Source organism: Hylobates moloch, unplaced genomic scaffold (genome assembly GCF_009828535.3).
Source record: "Hylobates moloch isolate HMO894 unplaced genomic scaffold, HMol_V3 SCAFFOLD_14, whole genome shotgun sequence".
Classification (NCBI taxonomy): domain Eukaryota; kingdom Metazoa; phylum Chordata; class Mammalia; order Primates; family Hylobatidae; genus Hylobates; species Hylobates moloch.
In genome coordinates this window covers 6,562,815-6,585,777 of record NW_026652289.1, presented here as the reverse complement: position 1 = coordinate 6,585,777, position 22,963 = coordinate 6,562,815, and the positions used below count along the sequence as shown (strand labels likewise).

Here is a 22,963-nt window from a genome sequence, read left to right as displayed (position 1 = left end):
GAAGTAGCATCAAATATGAATTCCAGGTAGACTGCGAAATATACATAAGGTCTATACATATACATATATACACACATTTATATATAATATATGTATATATTCATTTATATGGTAAGCCCTAGAATGATGACTAAAAAACAAAGTACTATGTGATGTTGTTAAAAAGCCTATAGATGAATTAAAATGGAAATCTAAACACAATGAAGCCTTGGAGGCAGAAACACTGGAATAAAAAACAAAGAAATGAACAGAAAACAAATAACATAGAAGACTTACCTGACCATATTAATAATTATGTGAAATGCAAGTGGCCTAAAAATACAAATTAAAAATCAGAGATTGTCAGTTGGGACAAGAAAACAAGACCTAATTATATGCTGAGTACAAAAAAATCAATTTCTAATTATAATGACAGGTTAAAAATAAAAGGATGAAAGTATCAATCAGTGGTAACCTGGAGTGACTACATTAACATCACACAAAGTAGACTTCAGAGCATACAAAACTTACCAGGAATAAAGAGGGGCATTTGACAATGATAAAATGGTCAGCTTACCAAGAAGAAGAATCATCTAAACGTGTATACATCTAAATTTTAAAATATGAAGCTAAAATGGATAGAGTTAAAAGTAGACATAGACAAATCTATAATTCTGCTTGGACACTTCAACATTCCTGTCTTAGTAATTGAGAGAGCAAATAAGTCAACAAACTGTAGAAGACTTGAATGACATTATGAACCAATTTGATGTAACTGACATTTATAAAACACTCCACCCTACAGCAGCAGAATACATATGGTTTCCAAACATACACACAACATTGAACAAGACAGACCATATTCTGACCCACAGAACAAACCTTAACACATTTAAAATAATTGAAATGTTGAAAAGTGTCCTCTGACCATAAGAGAATTAAACCAGAGATCAATACAGAAAGATATCTAGAAAATCCTTTAATACTTAGAAATTATAAATAATCCATAAGTCAAAGAGGGAGTGACAAGGGAAATTAGACAATTTTGCTTGAACCGAGTGTAGAAAGAAACAAAGTCTATTAAAATTTGTAGAATTCTGATAAAGCTGTAGTTAGAGGAAATTTTAAAGCATTAAGTGCTTTTATTGCAAAGAATAAAAGGTCTCAAATCAATAATCTAAGCTTCCACCTTAAGAAACTAAACAAATATATTAAGCCAAAAACAAATAGAAAGAAAATATAGAGTATTCTAAAGTTTATTTGGAAAGGCAAAGGAACTATAATGCCAAAACAATTTTGAAAAAGAATGAAGTAGGGCCAGGGGTGGTGGCTCACGCCTGTAATCCCAGCACTTTGGGAGGCAGAGGAGGGTGGATTGCATGAATCCAGGAGTTTGAGGCTAGCCTTGGCAAATATGGTGAAACCTTGTCTCTACAAAAAATACAAAACTTAGCTGGGCACAGTGGCACGTGTCTGTAGTCCCAGCTGAGCCCGGGAGGTCGAGGCTGCAGTGAGCTGAGATTGTGCCACTGTACTCCAGCCTGGGCGACAGAGTGAGACCCTGTGTCAGAAAAAAAAAAAAAAAAAAAAAAAGTAGGAAGAGCCAGTCTATCCAATTTCAAGATTTATTTTATAGCTATGGTAATCAAGAGAGTATATTATTAGGAGAGGGGTAGACATATAGATCAATGGGAATAGAATCGATAACCCAGAAGTAGACCCAAACAAGTATGGCGTATTGATTTTTTTTTTAACTTTTAAATTCAGGAGTACAAGTGCAGGTTTATTACATAGGTACATTTGTGTCATGGAGTTTTGTTGTACAGATTATTTCATCACCCAGGAATTAAGCCTAGTACCCATTAGTTATTTTTCTGGATCCTCTCCTTCCTCCCAACCTCCACTCTCTGAAAGGCCCCAGTGTATGTTGTTCCCCTCTATATGTCCATGTGTTCTCATCATTTAGCTCCCACTTACAAAGTGAGAACATGCAGTATCTATCTGGTTTTCTGTTCCTGTGTTAGTTTGCTAAGGATAATGGCCTCCAGCTCTATCCATGTCCCTGCAAACATGATCTCATTCTTTTTTATGGCTGCATAGTATTCCATGGTGTATATGTACAAGAAAATGTGGTACATAAACAACATGACTTATTGATTTTTGACAAAAGTGCACAAGCAATTCAGTGAATGAAAGAAAGATCGTCATTTAGGTAAACAGTTTAAACAATTGGACATCAATAGGTACAAAAGTAAGGCTTGGTTTAAGACTCACAATTTATTTAAAAATTAACTCAAAATGGATTGTGGCTTTAAATGTAAAATGTAAAACTCTAAAACTCTAAAACATTTAGAAAGAAACATAGGAGAAAATCTTTGAAATCTAGGGCTAGGCAGAGTATTCTTGGACGTGACACCAAAGGCACAATCCATAAATGGAAAAATTGGTAAACTGGACTTTGTCAAAATTAAAAAAACTTTCCCTTGGTGAAAGGCCCTGTTAAGAGGGTGAAAAGACAAGCTACACACAGGGAGAGAATATTTTAAAGCCACATATCTGACAAACAACTAATGTACATGAAGTTAAAATCCTAGTATATTATACACGTATACACACATATACATATTTATATAAGGAACTCTCAAAACACACATAAGCAGCTGAATTAGAAATAGATCAATGGTATAAAGAGAATTTCACTGAAGAGGAGATACAGACGGTAAATAAACACATGAAAAGGTGCTCATTAGCTTTTCTGGAAATTCACAGTGGGCTATCACAACACACCTATCACAGTGGCCAAAATAAAATACCACCACCAAACGCCTACAGTGATGTGGGGACACGGGGTCACTCATGTGGTGTTGTGGGAATGTAAAATGGTGCAGACACTCTGGAAAACAGTTATAAGAATTAATCCCTCTTATAGAAATATCTATTCAAATTCAATTTATGATTTAGTTTTTTGAGACAGAGTCTTGCTCTGTTGCCCAGGCTAGAGTGCAGAGGCACAATGTGGTTCACTGTAGCCTTGACCTCGTGGGCTCAAGCGATCCTCCCACCTCAGCCCCCCAAGTAGCTGGGACCATGGGCATGAGCCACCACACTCAGTTAATTTTTTTGATTTTTTTTTTCCCCTCTAGAGATGGGGTCTTACTATATTGCCTAGGCTGGTCTGAAACTCCTGGGCTCAAGAGATCCTTCTGCCTTGGCCTCCCGAAGTGTTGGGATTACGGTCATGAGTCACCATACCTGGCCCAAATTCAATTTAGTTGAACGCATTTTTGTAATCTTAAAATGTATAAAAGCAATGTTAGTTTAAGACCAGGGGAAATTAATATAGGAAATTTAAGAAGTTCAGATTAAGCTTTCTATGAGGAAGTAAATAAACTAAATGTACATAAATTAGAATATTATACTGCTATTGTTTTTATACTATTATTAAATCAAAGAGAAGGCGGATTATCAAAGTGGTTTAATTTTTTTTTTTGGGACAGAGTCTTGCTGTATTGCCTAGGCTGGAGTACAGTGGTGTGATCATCACTCACTGCAGCCTTGCACTCCTGTGCTCGATGGATCCTTCTGTCTCAGCATCCCGTGTAGCTGGGACTACAGGCACATGCCACCTTGCCTGGCTAATTTTTTGCAGAGACAAGGTCTCACTATATTGCCCAATCTGGCCTTGAACTCCTGGCCTCAAGTGATCCTTCCTCCTTGGCCTCCCAAAGTTCTGGGATCACAGGTGTAAGCCACCATATCTGTCCTCAAAATGGTCTAATTTTGAATGATTCATCTTGATTAAACATTGTTTAATTGTTTGAGAAATTTCTGTCTATACGGATATGTGTGTATAACTCTCTCTCTTTAAATTGTTAACAGTGGTGATTCAGCTGTGACCCTTCTTATGACCCAAATATGATTAGCCAAGGCTGTTAAATCAACTCTAGCTAAACCTTTCTTTTTGCTTTCAGAACTGCAGTCTCAATAAGAATATTTTACTTAAAAGAACCAAAACATTTGAAGCATTAGGCATTCATATTTTTTTCTTTTGGATTTATTCTATTTAAAATTTATATAAGTGCTTACAAGTCTGTATAAAGCATTTATTACAAGAAACTTTGTAATCTGACACGTTAATTTTCTTCTATTTAGTGTTAACTCTATCTATCTGAACTAGATAATTCTAGAGTTTGCAGATAATGGCCATTGCAGAATTGAAATAGTTTCTTAAGGAGTGGTGGGGGTGGCGTTAACCATTTCAAGCTCAGCTGTCCTAGGCTGAGCACATCAGGGACACAGAAGAGTTTCCCTCTACAGCCTAAGTCCTGGGAAAGGTGGCAATTTTTCATCTTCTGACATATCACAGACACAACGAAAACAAACTGAGACTGAAACCTCAGAGGACAAAACTCTAGAGTGGATGTAGTATATACTGCTTGGGTGATGGGTACACCAAAATCTCACAAATCCCCACTGAAGAACGTACTCATGTAACCGAACACCACCTGTTCCCCAATAACCAGTGGAAATACAAAATTAAAAAAATAAAAAATAAAGTCTCACAGGAGACTACTGATCAGTTACAACACAAGGCATGAGCTGTGGTACTTGGACAGCTTAGCTTCAACAAAACAAATTGCAGTTTCAGTGAGAAGTCCAGGAGCACTCTGAGCTCAGTTGCCTCTGCAAGGCACCCAGGCTGCAGGAGAGTTGGAAGACCAAGCCTCAGCACTTGAGGATTCCAGGAGCTGTGCTTTTCTGCTTTACAGGTTCCAGCTGAACAATCTCAGTGGACTCACCAGACCGTCCAAGAATAAAACAAAGACCACCGGTGCTAAATAATACAAAGCCATCTTTATTATTTTGACAGGGAAAGGAACATATGCCAGTGAAGAAATTTGCTGAGTGGTGTAATGATTAATTTTATGTGTCTACTTGCCTAGGCCATGGTGCCCTGTTCTTTGTTTCAACAACATAAAGATATTTTTTAGATGTCATTAACATTTAGGTCAACAGATTTTGAGTTAAGCAGACTCCATAGTGTGGGTGGGCCTCCTCCAATCAGCTGAAGGCCTTAAGAGAAAAAGACTGACCTCCCCTGAGCAAGAAGAAATTCTGCTGCCAGATTGCTTTTATTTATCTGTTTGTTTGTTTGTTTTTTGAGACAGGGCCTTGCTCTGTGCCCTAGGCTGGAGTGCAGTGGTGTGATCATGGCTGACTGGAGCCTCCTAACCTTCTGGGCTAAAGCAATCCTCCCACCTCAGCCCCCTGAGTAGCTGGGACTACAGGCATGTGCCACCATGTCCAGCTAATTTTTAATTTTTTTTTATAGAGCTGGGGTCTTGCTATGTTGCCCAGGCTGGCGTCAAACTCCTGAGCTCAAGTGACCTTCCCACCTTAGCCTTCCAAAGTGTTGGAATTACAGGCATGAGCCACCATGCCCGGCCCAGACTGCCTTTCAATACAACTCTTCCCTGGGTCTCTACACTTGATGGCCAGCCCTGCAGATTTTGGACTTGCCAGCCCCTAAAATTGTGCGAATCAATCCTTAAAATCGGTCTCTCTCATTCTTTTCACAGCCTATTGTTTCTGTTTCTCTGGAGGACGTTGGATAATACAACTAGTTTGCCAAATAGAAAACTCTGGGGGTGTTAACTGCTAGAAATGGGGAAGTTCACAGTGATGGGGAAGTTCACAGTGATTATGCTAATTAAGCATTGACTTTTGTCTTCTAGACAGGATGAAATTATTCCATGGGTCTATATGCAGTCTGTCAAAATAATTCCCACTGCTCATTGTTCAGGAAATTGTCTTCTGTGAAGTCCAATGGGTTCTGATATCCCAGGTCCCAGATACTCATACTGCAGCTGGTTGGAGCCAGCCGAGATAAAGCACAACATCCATTTTGATAATGACTTGGCAAGTGCTGCTGTAAGTGGGAAGATTTTCTTTCCTCTAATTTCCCACCAAGATTTTCTTTTGACTAATGTATACTCAGCATACATGAGTTCTCAATAAAAATTGTGTTTTCTTTTTTCTTTTGATTCAATAGCCATAAATTGCCACACCAAGGAAATAAGGCTAGAGCAAAAGGAAGGCAAGAAGTAAACATTAAAGAAATGAAATAAGATTTTTCACTCTTTTCCCTCAGTGCACTGATGTATTTTAATGTCAACCATGGCCAGAGACCGTTGAGGCATGAAGGGTTAGAATTTGGGTCTTGTTCATACTTCCTGAATCCTCCATCGAGAAACCTGAGTGTTAATGACTGACTTGTGCTCTCTGCCCCAAATTCTTATGTTGAAGCCCTAACCCCCAATGTGACTGTATTTGGAGGTAGGGCTTATAAGGGTGTAATAAAAGATAAATGAGATCAGAAAGATGAGACTCTAATCTAATAGGATTGGTGTCCCTCGAAGAAGAGGAAGAGGCATCAGAGACCTCTATCTCTTTCTGCTGTGTAAAAGGCCATGTGAAGACACAGCAAGAAGGTGGCCGTCTGAAAGTCAGGAAAAGAGCCCTCACTGGGAACCAAATTTGCCAGCACTTCGATCTTGGACTTTAGTCTTCAGAACTGTGAGAAAATGAACGCTTGTTGTTTAAGTCACCCAGCATGTGGAATTTTGCTATGGCAGCCCACGCAGACTAAGACACTGAGACAATCTCTCCTTTGGACCACTGATTGAGGGGAGTCAGCCTGGCTTCTCTGATCTAATAGTTTTGCTCAGTGTGAAGGTGACACCAGGCCAAAGACACATTGACTCCATCCTTTACTTGTGTTTTCTTGTAAAATATAGAGTCTGCCACACCCTGGCTTTAAGTCTTTTGGGGTTTTCTCAGTGACTACATGATCACATTCTAATTCTTCAGAAAGTCATTCAAAAATCTTCACATTATGTGGCCAGGCATGGTGGCTCACACCTGTAATCCCAGCACTTTGGGAGGCTGAGGTGGGAGAATCTCTTGAGGCCGGGAGTTCAAGACTAGCCTGGCCAACATGACGAAACCCTGTCTCTACTAAAAATACAAAAATTAGCCAGTGTGGTGGTGCACGCCTGTAGTCTAAGCTATTTGGGAGGCTGAGGCATGAGAATCGCTTGAACCTGGGACACGGAGGTTGCAGTGAGCCAAGATCTTACTAGTGCACTCCAGCCTGGGTGGCAGAGTGAGACTCCATCTCAATTTAAGAAAAAAAGTCCTTCACATTAAAGCCCCAAGCTCCTTCTCTTCCCACATCACTTTCCGCTCTATGTCCTCTGTCTTCTAGTACATGGGCCCTGTATTAATCCATTTTCATGCTGCTATGAAGAAATACCCAAGACTAGGTAATTTATAAAGGAAAGAGGTTTAATTGATTCACAGTTCCACAGGGCTGGGGAGGCCTCAAGGAACTTACAATCGATGTGGAAGGGGAAGCAAACTTGTCCTTCACTTGGCTGCAGGAAGGAGAGTCCTGAGCAAAAGGGGGAAAAGCTCCTTGCAAAACCTTCAGATCTCGTGAGAACTCACTCACTTATCACAAGAACAGCATGAGGGTAACCGCCCCCATGATTTAATTACCTCCCACAAGGTCCCTCCCCCAACACGTGTGGGTTACAATTTGGATTACAATTCAAGATGAGATTTGAGTGGGGACACAGAGCCAGACCATATAAGGCCCTGTGTAGTTGGCAGAATAATGGTCCCCCAATATACCTGCCCTCTGATCCCTGACACCTGTGAATATGGCACATTACATAGCAAAAGGGGCTTTGCAGGTAGAATTAAGGCTGCAGACCTTAAAATGGGCAGGTTATCCTGGCTGATTCAGGTGGGTCCAATATGCTCACGTGCACTCTTGAAGATGAAAGAGGGAGGCAGACAACCCATAGAGAATGGAGGAGGCAGGAGAGAGTCACAGTGCAAGAAGGACTTCCCGCGGGTGCTGGCTGTCAGGATGAGATGGACCATGAGCCAGGGAGGGCAGGCGGCCTCCAGAAGCTGAGGGCAGCCCCTGGCCAACAGCCAGCAAGGAAACAAGGACTTCATTCCTACAACCCCACACAGCTGAACTCTGCCAGCAGCCCCGGTGAGCCTGGACGTGGATCCTCCACCAGAGCTCAGCACTGATGACATCTTGATTTTGGCCTTGAGAGACGAAGCACAGAAGCCAGCAGAGCCCGTGAGATTTCTGACCTCCCTTAAGAAGTGTAAGATAATACACTTGTATTGTTTTAAACTATGTTAGTCGCAGTTTATTCCAGCAGCCACAGGAAACATTGCCCCCGCACGTGTCCTCATTTGCATGCTTTCTTGCGTGCTGCTGCTGCTGCTGGGAACACCTGCTCTTTAGCTCTCCATTAAGTTAAAATCTCACCTGTCCTGGAAGGCCCAGCTTCTACGGCCATCCCTGAGCAGCACTGCCCTGCCCTTAATGACAGAGCAGAATGAATCACATTCTTCTCTGTGCTTAGAGAATTTTGCTTCTATCTCAACACAGTGCATGAGGTGAGTGGTTAGCATCTACGCGATGGTCGCCTTTTGCTGCACTCTGACCCTTGTCCCTAGCCCAGTGCCTGATAGTCTGCTGTCAATCAGATATTTATTGGGAGGCTATGTTGTGCCATACAGATGTGTCGTAGGTGCTAGGTATATGGGGATGCCTAAATCAGACCCAGGGCCCTTCATTCTCTCATGGACCTTCTAGGCAACACATATTTAGTGCCTCATAAACATCTGCTAAGTTAATTGAACCGAGGCCTCCTAGAGACAAGGAAGCCACAGTCACCGGGAAGCAGGATTGGCCTGGTCTCTCTGTCAGGGCAGCCTCATATACACGCACACATGAGTCTTCCTCCCACAGCATGGGCCATCTGCCATCTGCGGGAAGGTGTGGGGCACCCGGAATGCTCATCGCAGGGTTGTATCTGGTTCAGCCATGATTTGCCTGAGGCATGAGAGAGTGCTGCTTTCCTTTTTCTCCTCAAACTTCCTTTTTATAAGGTGACTGCAATAATATTTACACACATAGATTCCAAAAGGCTTTTTTCACATTCACCATGACATTTATCCTTATGATAAACCTAGGGTGCACATGGAAGTAAAGCAAAGAAAACATTTGACTGATTACAATTGTATAGCTGTTTTATTTAGTCTTTCCTGCTGAAAAGTCCCTAGTTATATAACTACAAGTTAATCAGGGGCTGCTAATGGGCTAGCCTTTTTCTTTAATGTAGGCATTTACAAGAAATAGCTGAAGCTAAGGTTTGCTTATGTTTGGAAATCAAGCAAGATCTACATCTCTTACGAGGCCTAACTGGCTTTGTCTGTGTCTGCTCAGTAGTGTACCCAACCACTTCTGGCTTGGAGCTGTTTGGACCGGGGTTTTAACAAATAAAATCTCAACTTTTATGGGGCCTCAGTTTACCATTTAACAGAGGCCTCAGAAGAAATCCACCCTGCTGACCCCTCAGTCACAGACTTCTAGCCTCCAGAACTGTGGGCAGACAAATGCCTGTTAGTTAAGCTGCCCAGTCTGTGGGTCTTCTGGCAGCCCAAGCAAATGAATCCACTTACCTGTGGCCTTATTTAAGTTCCCTTCCATCCCTGGCCTCTCTGCCCCCAGTGTCTACTTTAATCTCTGTGACCAAGTCCCCATCTCCACAGTGCAAGTTGGGGGCCAGGCTGGCTCAGCTGGGCCTTGAGCTGGCATGGGGTAGCCCCAAGGCTGAAGATTCACCAGTGATAAACAGAGACACAGAGAGACATATGTCAGGCTGAGCTGGAAGCTGGGTGGGAGAGTCAGGGGCTCAATGCCAGAGAAGAAGCAGGAAGGGTTTCCTGTGCAGCAGGGGTCAAGGGTGGATAGAAGCCTCAGCGTGTGCACAACAGACATGAATTGGAAGCTCCTGGAGCGTGCAGGGAAAGAAGCTGAGGTTTCCAGCTGCTTGTCCTAGTGGTTACCTCTGTGTGCAGTGGACCTTGCTGGCCAGAGGTGAGGCAGCTGGGCTGGGAGAGCTGGGAGGAGACCCCCCAGCTGCGGTGACATCTTTCTTCATGCTCTTCAGAGTCACGATTCACACACTTCTCCCCCTTCTTCTTCTGGGAGCCGTCTACAGGCTGGGACTGCTTCTTCTTAAGGACCTCCAGGATGCACCCTTTGTTTGCATCCCAGCGTCCAGCACTGTGCCAGACACAGTAACTCCCCTGTAGGTGCAGGTTGAACAAAGGGATCAATTAGGAAATCAGTTTGCATCTGCCAGTTTCCTTTCAGTTTTATGACTTTTATCTATAAGGCATAATCGGTTTGGTGGAATGACTGGCCAAGATGGCAAAGCCAGGAGGAATTTGCAGCAGAGATTTTTACCCTCGTTTTGCATTTAGTGGGGTCAGGTAACCTGTGGTTGATTCTGGAGGATGGCTGATAAAAATATTCTTGGTTCCAAAGTTTTCAAGAGCTCTGGAGGCAGGTCAGGCATGAAAACTGTGAAAATGATGGCTTGTCCTGTAGAACTCTACAAGGAAGAATTGGCTGAGTAAATTATTGAATAGCAACTTTTTCTTTCCTTTCGTTTCCTTTTTTTTTTTTAACCAGTGGGAAGCTGAACATCTCAGGACAGGTATTATTATCACTAAAAAAATAGACGTCATAAAATTTATAGTGCTCCATTTAGAGATTGGAAGATCTAGGTGTTAAGCCATTTTCTAATGCTATAAAATAAGATTAATGATGTGTCTTCTTTAATGATCCCTTTTTTAAGATTAAAATCTTTGATGTGGACAATGTTCATTGCTGTTCCTATTTCGAGGCCTGGGTGAATTACCTTAACTTCTCTGTCTGTGACAGATCCCTGTGTCCACTGCAAAGTTCTACCTTCCCATTTATTGGGTTTCCTAGGTTTTCTAAATTTATTGATTTAACTCTAGCGTTTCAATTTATTCCAGAAATTTATTCACTAACTGCATGGCACTGCACTTTCTTACACAAGGGAGTTCTTTGATGGTTGACAGTGGAATTACTGTCAACCATCAATAGGAATACATGAATGTGTCCTGTTGATAGTTCTGTAGGTAGAACTTGGGTAATATGAGGGATCCTGACTTGTTTGCACAAGGCTCCCAATGAGGATGTATTGTTGAAATTTTAATTGTAATTCAGTGGATAAGCAAGAAATAATAGTTCAGAGGATCGTTTCCCAAAGTCCTTTCATTGTGACCAGGGATTAAAGTAAGTGGCAAAGTCAACAAAAATGCCACCCTCCAAATATGGAGCAACCCTCCCCACCCCAAACTACCCCCACCCTGACTCCTGGAGCTTTGTTGTGGCTGGAGGCTGCTGTCCCTGGCCGTGCTGCAGCCGTGGACACTGCCTGCTCATGGGACGGATCTGTCTTGTGTCTCAGCACACAGCCTAATGTGCTACTCCTTCTGCAAATATCACTCTAGTTTCAACATAGCTCTTCCATATTTTAACCCGAATGGCTGATGCTGGTTGTATTCAGCGATGGGAGAGAGAAACTAGAGAAAAAAAAGAAGAGCTGCTGCTTCTTCCTCTGTTCTCCCCCCTCAGCCAGCATGATGCAGAAGGTCAGCTCCTACAGGAGAAGCAAGCAGGCCAGGACAGCTTCAGCATCCACTCTTGTGTGACTTAACACTTACATGGTAACACCATGTGAAGTTCGCGGACGTAAGAACAAATGATACCGGGTCCTCTCCCCCAGATGCGATGAGCAGCATGCAGACCAAAGGACAGCGGTCCGCACAGTGCAGCGTGCTGTGTGCTGCTGCAGAAGGAGGGACAGACATGCCTGAGGATGAAGCCACTAACTGGGAGTGGGGGAGAGAGAGAAGGGGCCATGGGATGTGGGTTTTGATGGCTGGACAGGAGTTTCCTAGGGATCTGCAGGAGGGAAGAGTGGGCAGGACAGAAATAAATAAAGCCGGAGTTCTGTGTCCCAAACGGTGGACTGTCAGCACGGCTGGCGGGAGGGGCCGTGCAGCACCCAGTCAGCAGTAAGGCTGGGTGGGCAGCTCAGGGCCAGACTATGAATGGGCTTTCTAGTGTGCATGGCTCTGGCCAGGCACAATCATGGTTTTCAAGCAAGGATTTGATTTAAATAGATCAGATTCTTCTAACGTGGGGCTCAGGAGGGAGACCAGGCATGGGGTGGCTGCAAAGCGCCTGCCAGACATGGTGAGGCCTGGGCTGGGGTGGACGGAGGAGCTGGACCCAAAAGACATGCCCAGGGAGAAGTGACTGAGATTTGTGAGGGAGTGAGATGGGAGACCCGCAGCTTCTGACCGGAGTGTCGAGTGGATGGTGACACCGTGCACCCAGGAAGGCAGTGATAGAAGGTCCAGCGGGTTGGTGGGGAAGCTGGTGGAAAGGCCCTTGAGGCATCTGCCTGCCTTCTCTGCATTTCACCCCTTGCCCTGCCCTTGTCAGTCTTGTGAGCCTTGGTGAGCATCGGGGAACTTCACCGGGAGAGGCAGAGCCATGGCCCAAGCTTGGAGGCGATGCACAGGAGGAGTGTGGCCTGGAGAAGCCTGCCCGTGCCTCCTTCTGTGGCTGCCAGCAGTGGCTTGTGCTGGTGTTCCCAAGCTTGTGCATTCTATTAGCCTGTGCCAGGCCACAGGCCAGCAGCTGGGTCTCATCTGAGCAAGGACATTTGGAGCTTCCCGCTTTCCTCTTGCGTTTCTTTAGAGAAGGCATATGGTGAACTCAGTCCTTCCCCAGCTGCTTCTGAGGGATGTGACAAAGCACAAAGTGCGGAGATCTCCTGGTTCAGGGACAGAGGGATCTAGTGCCTGAAAAACGTGACATGAACACTTGGCTTTTCTGAAAACACTCCTCATTTCTTTCCTAGCATAGCAGTTATTTTCTGTCCTCTGGGCTTTGGTGACAGTGTGATCTGGCTCCACAGATGTCAAAAACCCAAGTTTATGCAAAGACTTTCACTTCTCAGGCTCCAAAGGCCTCAACAAGCTTCCCCTCATCTGTGTTCATGGACTTAAATTTCATGTTGTCAAATGAGTATCAGGTAATGGCAGAAATAACGCATGTATCACACATTTATTGATTTATTTCCCTTGCATTTATTTTACTTTAGAACACCATTACCCAAAGCAGAGCCCTTGAAACTCTCGTCCTACAACATAATCTTTGAAAAATGGGTTTCATTTTCAGATGCTTGGGAAATATTGCATTCCCTATGCTCCTCTTGCACATCAATTGTCAGCTCACAATCAAGGCTCTGAGAAGGCCTGCATTATAAAACTGTGCAGACAGGGTCTCCCCAAGTTGTCACACATGAGATCCTGGACTCTGTTTAGTGGTTTTTGGTTTTTTTCTAAATGCATTTTGAACAGCCAGGGTACAGACTTCCGTGAAGACCACCCTAGAACGCACAAACCCCGCAAGCCTTTCTAAGTCATGTTGTTGAGTCTGTAAAACAGGAGGACATTTGGGAAATGGGCGGCAGGCTTTTCCTGGCCCTCAAGAGAAGATCTCCCTCCTTTTTGCATCGATCTCCCTTTTCCATATTTACTTTGCCTCTAAGAAATTTTTCTTACTGCTCTTCACCCTATTGCTTGGTGTTTTGCCTCAGGTGAAAAGTAGGATAATTAGTTCCTTATCTCTGTTTTAAGGGAATTTCATCTGGCTTCCAGCTCAAGGGCTAATTATGGCTTTATGGATTTCCTTCTTTGAAATACATCTATGCTAAATACTGCCAGTTTCTCATTCACTTCAGGCTAAAGTGGGAAGCTCTGTAGGCCTAATTCTCTCCCTTCACTCTAGATTCATACCGTTAATGATAAAAAGGGGGAGAGGAGGCTGGGTGGGGTGGCTCATGCCTATAATCCCAGCACTTTGGGAGGCCAAGGTGGGCAGATCACTTGAGGCCAGGAGTTCAAGACCAGCCTGGTTAATGTGGCAAAACCCCATCTCTACAGAAAAGAGGCAAAAATTAGCCAGGTGTGATGGCACACACCAATAATCCCAGCTACTCGGGAGGCTGAGGTGGGAGGATTGCTTGAGCCCTGGAGGTGGAGGCTGTAGTCTGCTGAGATTATGCCACTGCACTCCAGCTTGGGTGATGGAGTGAGACTCTGTTTCAAAACCAAAACCAAAACCAACGAAGTCCTAAGCCAGCCCAAAAAGTGGGAGAGAAATTAGGTGCACTAACAAGGAATATGTGCATGTTATAACTTCAGGCTATTTCTGTTTGTCAGGAGATTGCTTTACCTGGGCCAATTATTTGGTTCCTCTGTGGCTCGGTTTTCTCATCTGTAAAATGGGAGAATAATAGCATCTACCTCACAAAATTGTAGTGAGAAAGAAATGTCAAGCATTTAGAATAATGATTGGCACAGAACTTTAATAATAATAACAACAATAATAATACATAATATTACTTCTAACAAGATACTTAAATGAGTTTTTCTAAATTGACATCTAAGTCTTTTTCCCAGGCTTTACTCAATAAAACCAATCATGATAAATCCTGGAAAATAGAGCCTTAACATCACAGTGTTATTTTATTTTTTAATTAATTAATTAATTTATTTATTTTTGAGACGGAGTCTCACTCTTTAGCCCAGGCCGGATTGCAGTGGCGCTGCTTGGCTCACTGCAAGCTCTGCCTCCCAGGTTCATACCATTCTCCTGCCTCAGCCTCCCGAGTAGCTGGGACTACGGGCGCCCACCACCGCGTCCGGCTAATTTTTTGTATTTTTAGTAGAGACGGGGTTTCACCATGTTAGCCAAGATGGTCTCGATCTCCTAACCTCGTGATCCACCCGCCTCGCCCTCCCAAAGTGCTGGGATTACAGGTGTGAGCCACCGTGCCCGGCCAACATCACAGTGTTATTAATTCACCAAGCATTGCTGGCACTTTTTACTTTATTTTGGAGATCCGAAAATGCTTCTGGGCTGGACACTCATATAGCAGAGTGAGCGAGAGGTCCTGGGGGGAATTTGGAAGTCTGAGTCCTGGTTCCCAGTCCGCCACTTCCTAGTGATGAGCTCCTGGGTCACTACTGAATGCCCAGCGCTAACGTGCACTGAGGGCTTACTAGGTGTTGAGCAAAGTTCAAAGCACCTTTCCTCCATCTCCACTGTGGACACGGGACAGTGAGGTGACAAGAGGTGCTCAGTCACCAACGAACCTCAATTTCATCTGTGAAATAATAACACCTCCCACTCATCCCACCCAGTGGGATTATCAGAAGCTTGAATGACATTGAGTGTCTAGAAAGTACTTTGAAAGCTGCAGCATTCTGGTGGATGAAAGCAGGAGGTCCTCAAATTTTCACTCAAAAGCTTCTGGTTGACGCGTGATTTCTCCCCTTTGCAGGAAGCTGACAAGAAGCATGTTGCTGAGTGATCCTGGGTTCCCATCCTCCGCGCCTGTGCATCCACGCGTGGGCCCAGCCAGCAAGGAGAAGTCTAACAGGCAGGAGGAGGGGAGACGCAAGGAGCCCCCGCAGTAAGTCACAAGAAGCTCCCTGCACTCTGACTTTCTCTGGCTTTCTCAGCATTTTGTATACGGTTCCCTTGACTGATGTAAGGGTTAGAACTGGAAGGAAAGGTCCCTCTCCTCCCATCTGGATGTGTTGAAGCAGCACTGGGCAGAGCCCAGGGTGGTACCTCTGGGGCTACGGCAGGACAGGGGTGTTCAGTGGGCTGGAAGCCCCCGTCCCTAACAAAACATCTCTGACATGGTTTAAGACATTAGAGGTCCACACACATTTCATTTGAAAAAGGAGTTTCTAACTCTTAAAAAGACAGAAAATCACCAATGAAGTCCAGCCCTTAGTGAGATTCAACTGACCTGTCCTCTGCACTCCATCACATTTTAATTTTTTTTTAATTTTTTTTTTTTTGGAGACAGGGTCTCGCTCAGTTGTCCAGGCTGGAGGGCAGTGGCATGATCATAGCTGATTGCAGCCTTGATCTCCTGGGCTCAGATGATCTCATCTCAGCCTCCCGAGTACCTGGGACCACAGGTGTGTGTCACCAATTAGGTGTGTGGCTAATTTTATTACTTTTATTTTTTAATATATACGAGGTCTCGTTGTGTTGTTCAGGCTGGTCTCGAACTCCTGAGCTCAAGGAATCTTCCCGCCTTGGCCTCTGAAAGCACTAGGGTTGCAGGCACGAGACATCATTATATTTTATGGAGGTTCTGTTTGCTTCTGCACCTTGGTCTAATCCTATGGTGAGTTATCACCAAGTTGGTCTCTCTTATGCCACAGTATGTTCCTGAAGGAGAAACAGTTTATTTTTCCTTGTGCCCCACCTCAAAGGATGATCAACATATTAAGCCGACACTCCAGAATGTATAGGCTTCCAATCAATGCGCTGTCTTGCAAATGGTCCCAGAACTACCCTCTCTTCAATACACCTCTTTTGACAGAGCTCAGGGTACAGGAAAATCTTCTCAAATGCAGAAAAGTCTTTGAGTGTGAATTTAATTTTCAGTGCATCAAAAAATCATTTAGCACTAGGAAGACAGCCTCTCTGACAGGAACGGTGTGTGCCTCTAAAGAACGGGTTTCTTGAGAGGGTAGGGCATGATTCTGAAGGCTTCCTAACATGAAAAGCTGCTACGCTGGTTGAAAAAAAAATCAGTTCTGTTATTTCAGAATTCTACTTTCTGCTTCCTTCCCAATCATACAAGCTACACGACATTTAACTCTGTGTACTAGGCAGTTCTGCAAAGGAACAGGCAGTCCTTGGGTCTGGGTTGAAAACAAGAGCTTAAGTCCAGTCTTTCCAAGCACTGGTTAGCTGCATGCAACATGGCACGTCCACGGATGCTGCATTCTGAAGAAGTCAGGATCACTAGCAACAGATAGAAAGAGACCCTGGGTGTGATGGCTCATGCCGGTAATCCCAGCACTTTGGGAGGGATCGCCCAAGTCCAGGAGTTTGAGACCAGCTTGGACAACACAGAAAGACCCCTGTCTATACAAAAAAAAATTTAAAAAGACCATGCTGGGCCACATAGTGAGACTCTGTTTCTACAAAAGAGATCCCGCTCTCCCGTTTTTTTTTTTGAGACACAGTCTCACTCTGTCACCCAGGCTGGAGTGCAGTGGCACGATCTTGGCTCACTGCAACCTCCACCTCCCAGATTCAAGTGATTCTCCTGCCTCAGCCTCCCAGGTAGCTGGAATTACAGGCATGCACCACCACACCCGGCTAGTTTTTATATTTTTAGTAGAAACGGAATTTCACCATGTTGTCCAGGCTGCTCTGGAACTCTTGGTCTCAAGTGATTCTCCTGCCTCAGCCTCCCAAGTAGCTAGGATTACAGGTGCACACCACCTAGCCTAGTTTATCCCAAATTTTTAAATAGAAATTTTTATTCCCTTCTCTGGAAGAAACATGAAAAGGACCAAAGCAAAGTGGTTTTCACTTGTTTGTTTGCATTTTGGAAGTGAGATTGCCTTAAAGATCCTCTTTCCCAATATTACTATAAATTAAACTCACTTTAAAGTGACCAACTTTCTTACAAAGCTTATTGCACTATCTAAAGGCCTTGTGGTCTAAAAGCAAAAGATCAAATCATATGTTTTAAAGATGAATGGTGCCGTTGTTATTATGTGGATGTTCCCTATGTTTAGGCTCTGTGTTGAGTTCTACTCAGTCACTCATTTAAAAAATTTATTTGTTAATGCATCACTTCGTTTATTCACTTAACACCTGTCTCGAGTGCCTGCTACACCTCAGGAACTGTGATAGGCATTGGTGGAAACAGAAGTCAGTGAGATACATGAAGGAGGCTGGTAGGAAAGACAGAAATGAAGACAAACAAACACAAAAATGCCTGAGAATTCGCCGGGCCCTGTGGCTCACACCTGTAATCCCAGCACTTTGGGAGGCCGAGGTGGGTGGATCATTTGAGGTCAGGAGTTTGAGACCAGCCTGGCCAACATGATAAAACCCCAACTTTACTAAAAATACAAAACTTAGCCGGGCGTGGTGGTGGGTGCCTGTAATCCCAGTTACTCTGGAGGCTGAGGCAGGAGAATCGCTTGAACCTGGGAGGCGGAGGTTGCAGTGAGCCAAGATCGCACCACTGCACTCACTCCAGCCTGGGTGACAGAGCAAGACTCAGTCTCAAAAAAAAAAAAGCCCGAGAATTGTTGTGTTACCAAAAAGAAAGCACAGAGTGCCACAGGAGTCCTCCGGCGTTTGGCTGCACCATCTTTCTATAAGCTTTACAACAATGCTGTTATCATGCCCACTGTGCAGATGGGGAAACTGAGGGTGGAGCTTACTTACGGAACAAGAGTTTGCAAAACCAAGTTGACCAAACTCTGCATGTTCTTACCACTCCATCTCCTCCTTGGCTTGGAACTTCCATGCTGAAGATTCCAGATGGACCTTTATTTTAGAGACCTTAAGAACTGGCTTAGGTTTATATGCTCCAGAGCTCACTAGAAATGTCAGGGAAGGCACAGCCGTGGGGAAGGGGGTGGATTGTGCCAAGAGTTTCGCATAAGAAGCCAGCTCAACAGTGAACGGTGGTGATCATTTTTCAAGTGTTCTTGGTTTTTCAGGTGTCATAAAATTGCATTATTCAGGAATAATCCCAAAATCAAATTAAAAACTTCTATGAAAATATGAAATGGAAAGCTTACTGATGTATGCTTATAAACTGGTTACTATACTTTCTCTGTGGCCTCAGGGCTGGAGGGCTGTGTTTTTTCAGAGGTGACCAGGGACCATCCAAACACAGCCTCCTTCCGCACTTCTCTTAACCAGCGTAGACTCTTCTGGTCCCATTCAGAGAGTGAATTCTTTCATTTTCTGGGAAGGTGTGGTCCCACCTACTTATAGCAATGAGGGGCCACCTTCATCCTAACCCATAGGGTGCAACTGGCCACAGCCTCGCCTATCCGTATAGTGCACAATTGTCATGTTATAACCACGTGGGCCACCCTGGCTTGGGCCCTGTTTCCTCAGCCCCCTGGGAGGGGTGGTGGTCATAATCATGTTCTGTAATCCCAATGAAGGCTCCCACCCAGTTGAGGAAAAGTCAGCCTGTTTGTTGGGGCAAGATTAGCCCACATGGGCAGGGTATCCCCTCAATGAGGCAGTGGTGCGGCTCCCAGGGGCCCCAGGACAGCAGCCACACTGCCAGCACACACCTCAGACTCCAGGCAGCAGCTGCTACCTCCAGGGTTCAGCTCCCAGTTCCCCGGCCCACTCTGTTCCCACTCTTCACTTTGCTCCAAGAGAAAGCTTTGTTTCATGCTTCAGAAAACTGCTGTGGGCCTGGAAAGCCTTCCAGGCAGAGGCATTCTAATTAGTATTGTGACTTCTCTGGGAAAATCATTTTCCAGGCCTCAAAGAACCTCTGATGATTCTCTAACTTTTCATGAGGGTCCCTGGGACATCTCAGCCATGAAGCTTGTTCCACTTAGGTTTTTGAATCAGAAATGCGGGAATTTTCCGCTGGTAGTGGCTGGAGCTTCCTTGAGATGAGTGAAGAGCAAGTGAACTCTCCCGCCTCCCACCATCCCCAGCCAGGATCAGGAGGGGAGAAGGAACTTGCTTGCACATTTTGCAACCAAACCCCATGGTAGAAAAGGGCCCTCGTGGTGGGTCTTAAGATAGATGAAAGGAAAAAAAAAAAAAGAGTCCTCGCTTGCTTCGTTTCCCCAGCCACTGCCCATGGATGCCATCAGTTGATCCCTCCACTTACTTATTCAAGTATTGCTCCAGCATTCCCTGTGTGCCAGGCAGAGGCCTCTGCTGGGGTGCAGGGGTGCACCTTGAAGTCCCGTTCTGGCAGGGGAGACAGAGCATGGACAAATGAACAAGTGGACCCCGAAATGTCGGGTAGCAATGCTGAGTCAGAAGGATCAAAAGCAGAGGACTGAGTTGTGTGAGGGCGTGTGCACTAAACAGGGCGTCAGGGAAGGGGACGTGGTCTCTGAGCAGAGATCTGGCGAAGTCCAGGACAGTCCCATGAATATCCGTGAGAGGCTTGGTCCAGGCAGAGGGCAGGGAAGGAGCAGGTCTTGAAATGACATGGGCCTGGCCTGTGGAAGGAGCACCTGAAGGCTGGCATGGAGGGAGGGACTGGCCGCAGGGAAATTTGACCAGTGGCTCCTTCGTGCGGTGCAGGACTGGCAGCAGGGGACTTTGACCGGCAGCTCCATCATGGGGCACGATCTTCTAATCTCTGATAAGTGGCCCTTTTCCGTGGAGCTGTCATGAATAAATGTTTTCTGTAGCTATTTGTGGAGCACTGGGTCCTGCTCCTTTCTACGAGAGCAGCTGTTCCTAATTGGGTGTGACTTTGCTCCCCATGGGATATTTGGCAAGTTTGGAGACGTTGTCACAACTTGTGTGTGTGTGCAGCAGTGCGCATCCAGTGGATAGAGGCCAAGGGTCCTGCTAAGCATACCACAGTGCACAGGACAGTCTCACAACAAGGAATTATCGAACCCAAAATGTCAAGTGTGCTGAGGTTAAGAACCCTGAAACCAAACAGGAGTGTCAGTGAGCACGGGGAAGGTTGCATGTTTTGACTGACAGTCACTGGTACCAGGCTCTGGAGGGCCCTGTGGGGTGATGGAAGGCATATGGGGAAGAGGTGCTTGGCCTCTGCAAATCCTTCTCCCATGGGAGAGAAGTTTGCATGGCTCACAGGTGAGACCCATCCCCACAGTGATGGGGACAGAGCAGACTACTGCCTGGGCCACTGCCTCAGCCTCTCATACAGTTTAGCAAAGACCAATGTCAGAGGCTGAGACCATGAGCTCTGGCCTAGGATGGACGGATGGATGCTTTCACTTTCTTGACAGGTATCTCCAAGACCCAAGGCCATGGCTAGCCCATCTCACAGTGGTGCTCACTGGGCTAAGCAATTTGCACACATTGACTTACGATCTGCCCTCTGCTACAGCCTATTTTCTACATGGTAGTGCTGAGCAGTGAGCAGGCACATTCCTGGTGCAGGGTGTTTGCCTTTGCTGTGATCTGATCTGCCTGGAATGCTTCCTCCTCATTTCTGCCCTTTCTCCATGGGGGTCTCAGCTGGAACACTGTCCCCATGCAGAGGCCCTTTACCCCTCCAGTTAGTTTCCCTCATCCTTGTTTTTATACCACTTACTAGCCTAATTGAAAACAAGCTACTCAAATGAAGAAGTCATTGTAGTATAATTAAATTACTCTGGTCTTGGAAACAAAAAATGGAGGACTCTCCTCCCCAGGACAATTTCAGGGAAGAAGCTTCCGGCTCCACCACCAGCACCCAAAGCTGAAATTCTACTTAAACGATTCCCTGATTTTTATACTTGGAGCGCAATAAATGTATTTTAACTGTTTACATTTAACATATAAATGTAATTTATATGTCGGTATTGACATATATCCAGGCTTGGCTTCTGTGGCCCCTGCTGAGACTGGCCCCCTGCCCCTCAGAGCACAGCTCTAAGTCTCAGTCTCCCAGCGCCCTTTCTCTGGGTCCTGCACCCTCCTCCCCCACCACCTTTATTAAAAAAACACCTGCCCCATGTCATAGCCCCTCAGGTGCCGGCTCAATTGAGGTGTCCGTGGCTGGACAGAGGTCTGATGTGCTTCTTGGTGCAGGAGGTGCTGGATGGGAAGGGAGGAGAGGGTGGGAAGGGAGTGGGGGGAACAGCAACCGGGGACTGGGAGGGAGAGGGCAGGGGGCACCCTGGAGGGCAGGCAGGCTCACCTCCTGTCCCCTCTGGGCTGGTACCCGCCCCACTTGATGCTGCCTGAGGCGGCATCCTGTCTGGCCCTGCTCAGCTGTGAGTGTGCCAGGCCCGTATGGTTACCCCAGGAAACGGGAGCTGCACAAAGCCACGTGCAGAATCGCGTGGGAGTTTAATAATCCCAGCTGGTGATTGCTGCCCCACGGCTGCGTTCCTCCCCATCAGACCCCTCATAGGCTTCCCTCCAACCCGACGCTCAAGCTTCCGAGGCCTGTCCGTTCTCTGAAGCAATTCTACACATTTTAGGCTCTGGACTCCATGTTCCTAATTTGTTTTTGGAGGGGGGGGGGTCTCTCCCCACTTCCCTATTAGCTCACGTCATCTTTGTGCAAGAAGGATCACATGTCAGCCATGGGGAAGAAAGGGCTGGCACTGCTCTGAAGCTGCTGAAGTTATGACATTAAGGAAAATAAGCCAGCTTCATGGGGCTTGGGGTAGGCGCCTGAACACTGGGACTTTTAAGAGCTTCCCAGAAGATTTTACTGCAGCCAGGGTTGAAGATCACTGAATTGAATGATATGTTCTCAACCCCTTAAAAAATGTATATTTGTCTACATAAATATATGTCTATTTTTCCTGCCAGAGAAAGGTGGGGTCCCACTGGATTCAGCTCCTGCGACCCCTCCCCCACCCCCCCCACTATGGCTGTGGCACATCAGTATTCATTCACCTGGGGGCCGCCTGTGGCTGTGTGACCCAGGACAGGCCCTCTGACTTCCCTGTGCCGGAGTCGTCTCATCCGTGAAATGGGAATCGTCAAGGCATCTACTTCACTGGGTCGTCACTGCGCAGCCCCATAGCGCCCCACGCCTTGCATGACTGGCTCATTCCTCATAATCAGGCCTTTTGCTGTGAAGGTAGCATCTCTTTTTAAAAAGATCTGGTTGTGGTGGTGGTGGTGGGCGGGCGGTGTTCTTTCCGGGGGCATCTGGGGTTTGAGATGCGCAGGACCCCGCAGCCTTCCCTCTCCTGTGAGTGTTTTCAAAGTTAACTTTGGGACGGTTCTCCCGGAGGGCCGGACAGAAACTCAAAGAACCGGCCTCAGGGGATCTGAGCAAATTCCACCGTCGTCAATTCCTGGTGCTCCGTGAAAGATGCTCTTTCCCTCGGGGCTTCGGAGCCGGAGCATTTGTAGACAGTTCCTGCCTCTTCCCCCCGGCTGCCGGCCTCGGGGTCCCGCCGCCTCCCGGAGCCGCCCCCGCGTCCCCCAGCCCGCGCTGCCCCGCGCGGCCGGCCGGCCTCC

The 22,963-nt window shown here is 45.8% G+C and overlaps 1 protein-coding gene across 1 annotated transcript; it reads right to left on the bottom strand.

Moving 5' to 3' along the window:
* Positions 1-7,873: 7,873 nt before the first annotated feature.
* Positions 7,874-22,459, bottom strand: LOC116481653 (putative uncharacterized protein B3GALT5-AS1). Its single transcript, XM_058427608.1, is given in 3 exon segments — positions 7,874-8,158; positions 19,673-19,759; positions 22,391-22,459. Coding segments are annotated over 3 exon segments (441 nt in total).
* Positions 22,460-22,963: the final 504 nt, after the last annotated feature.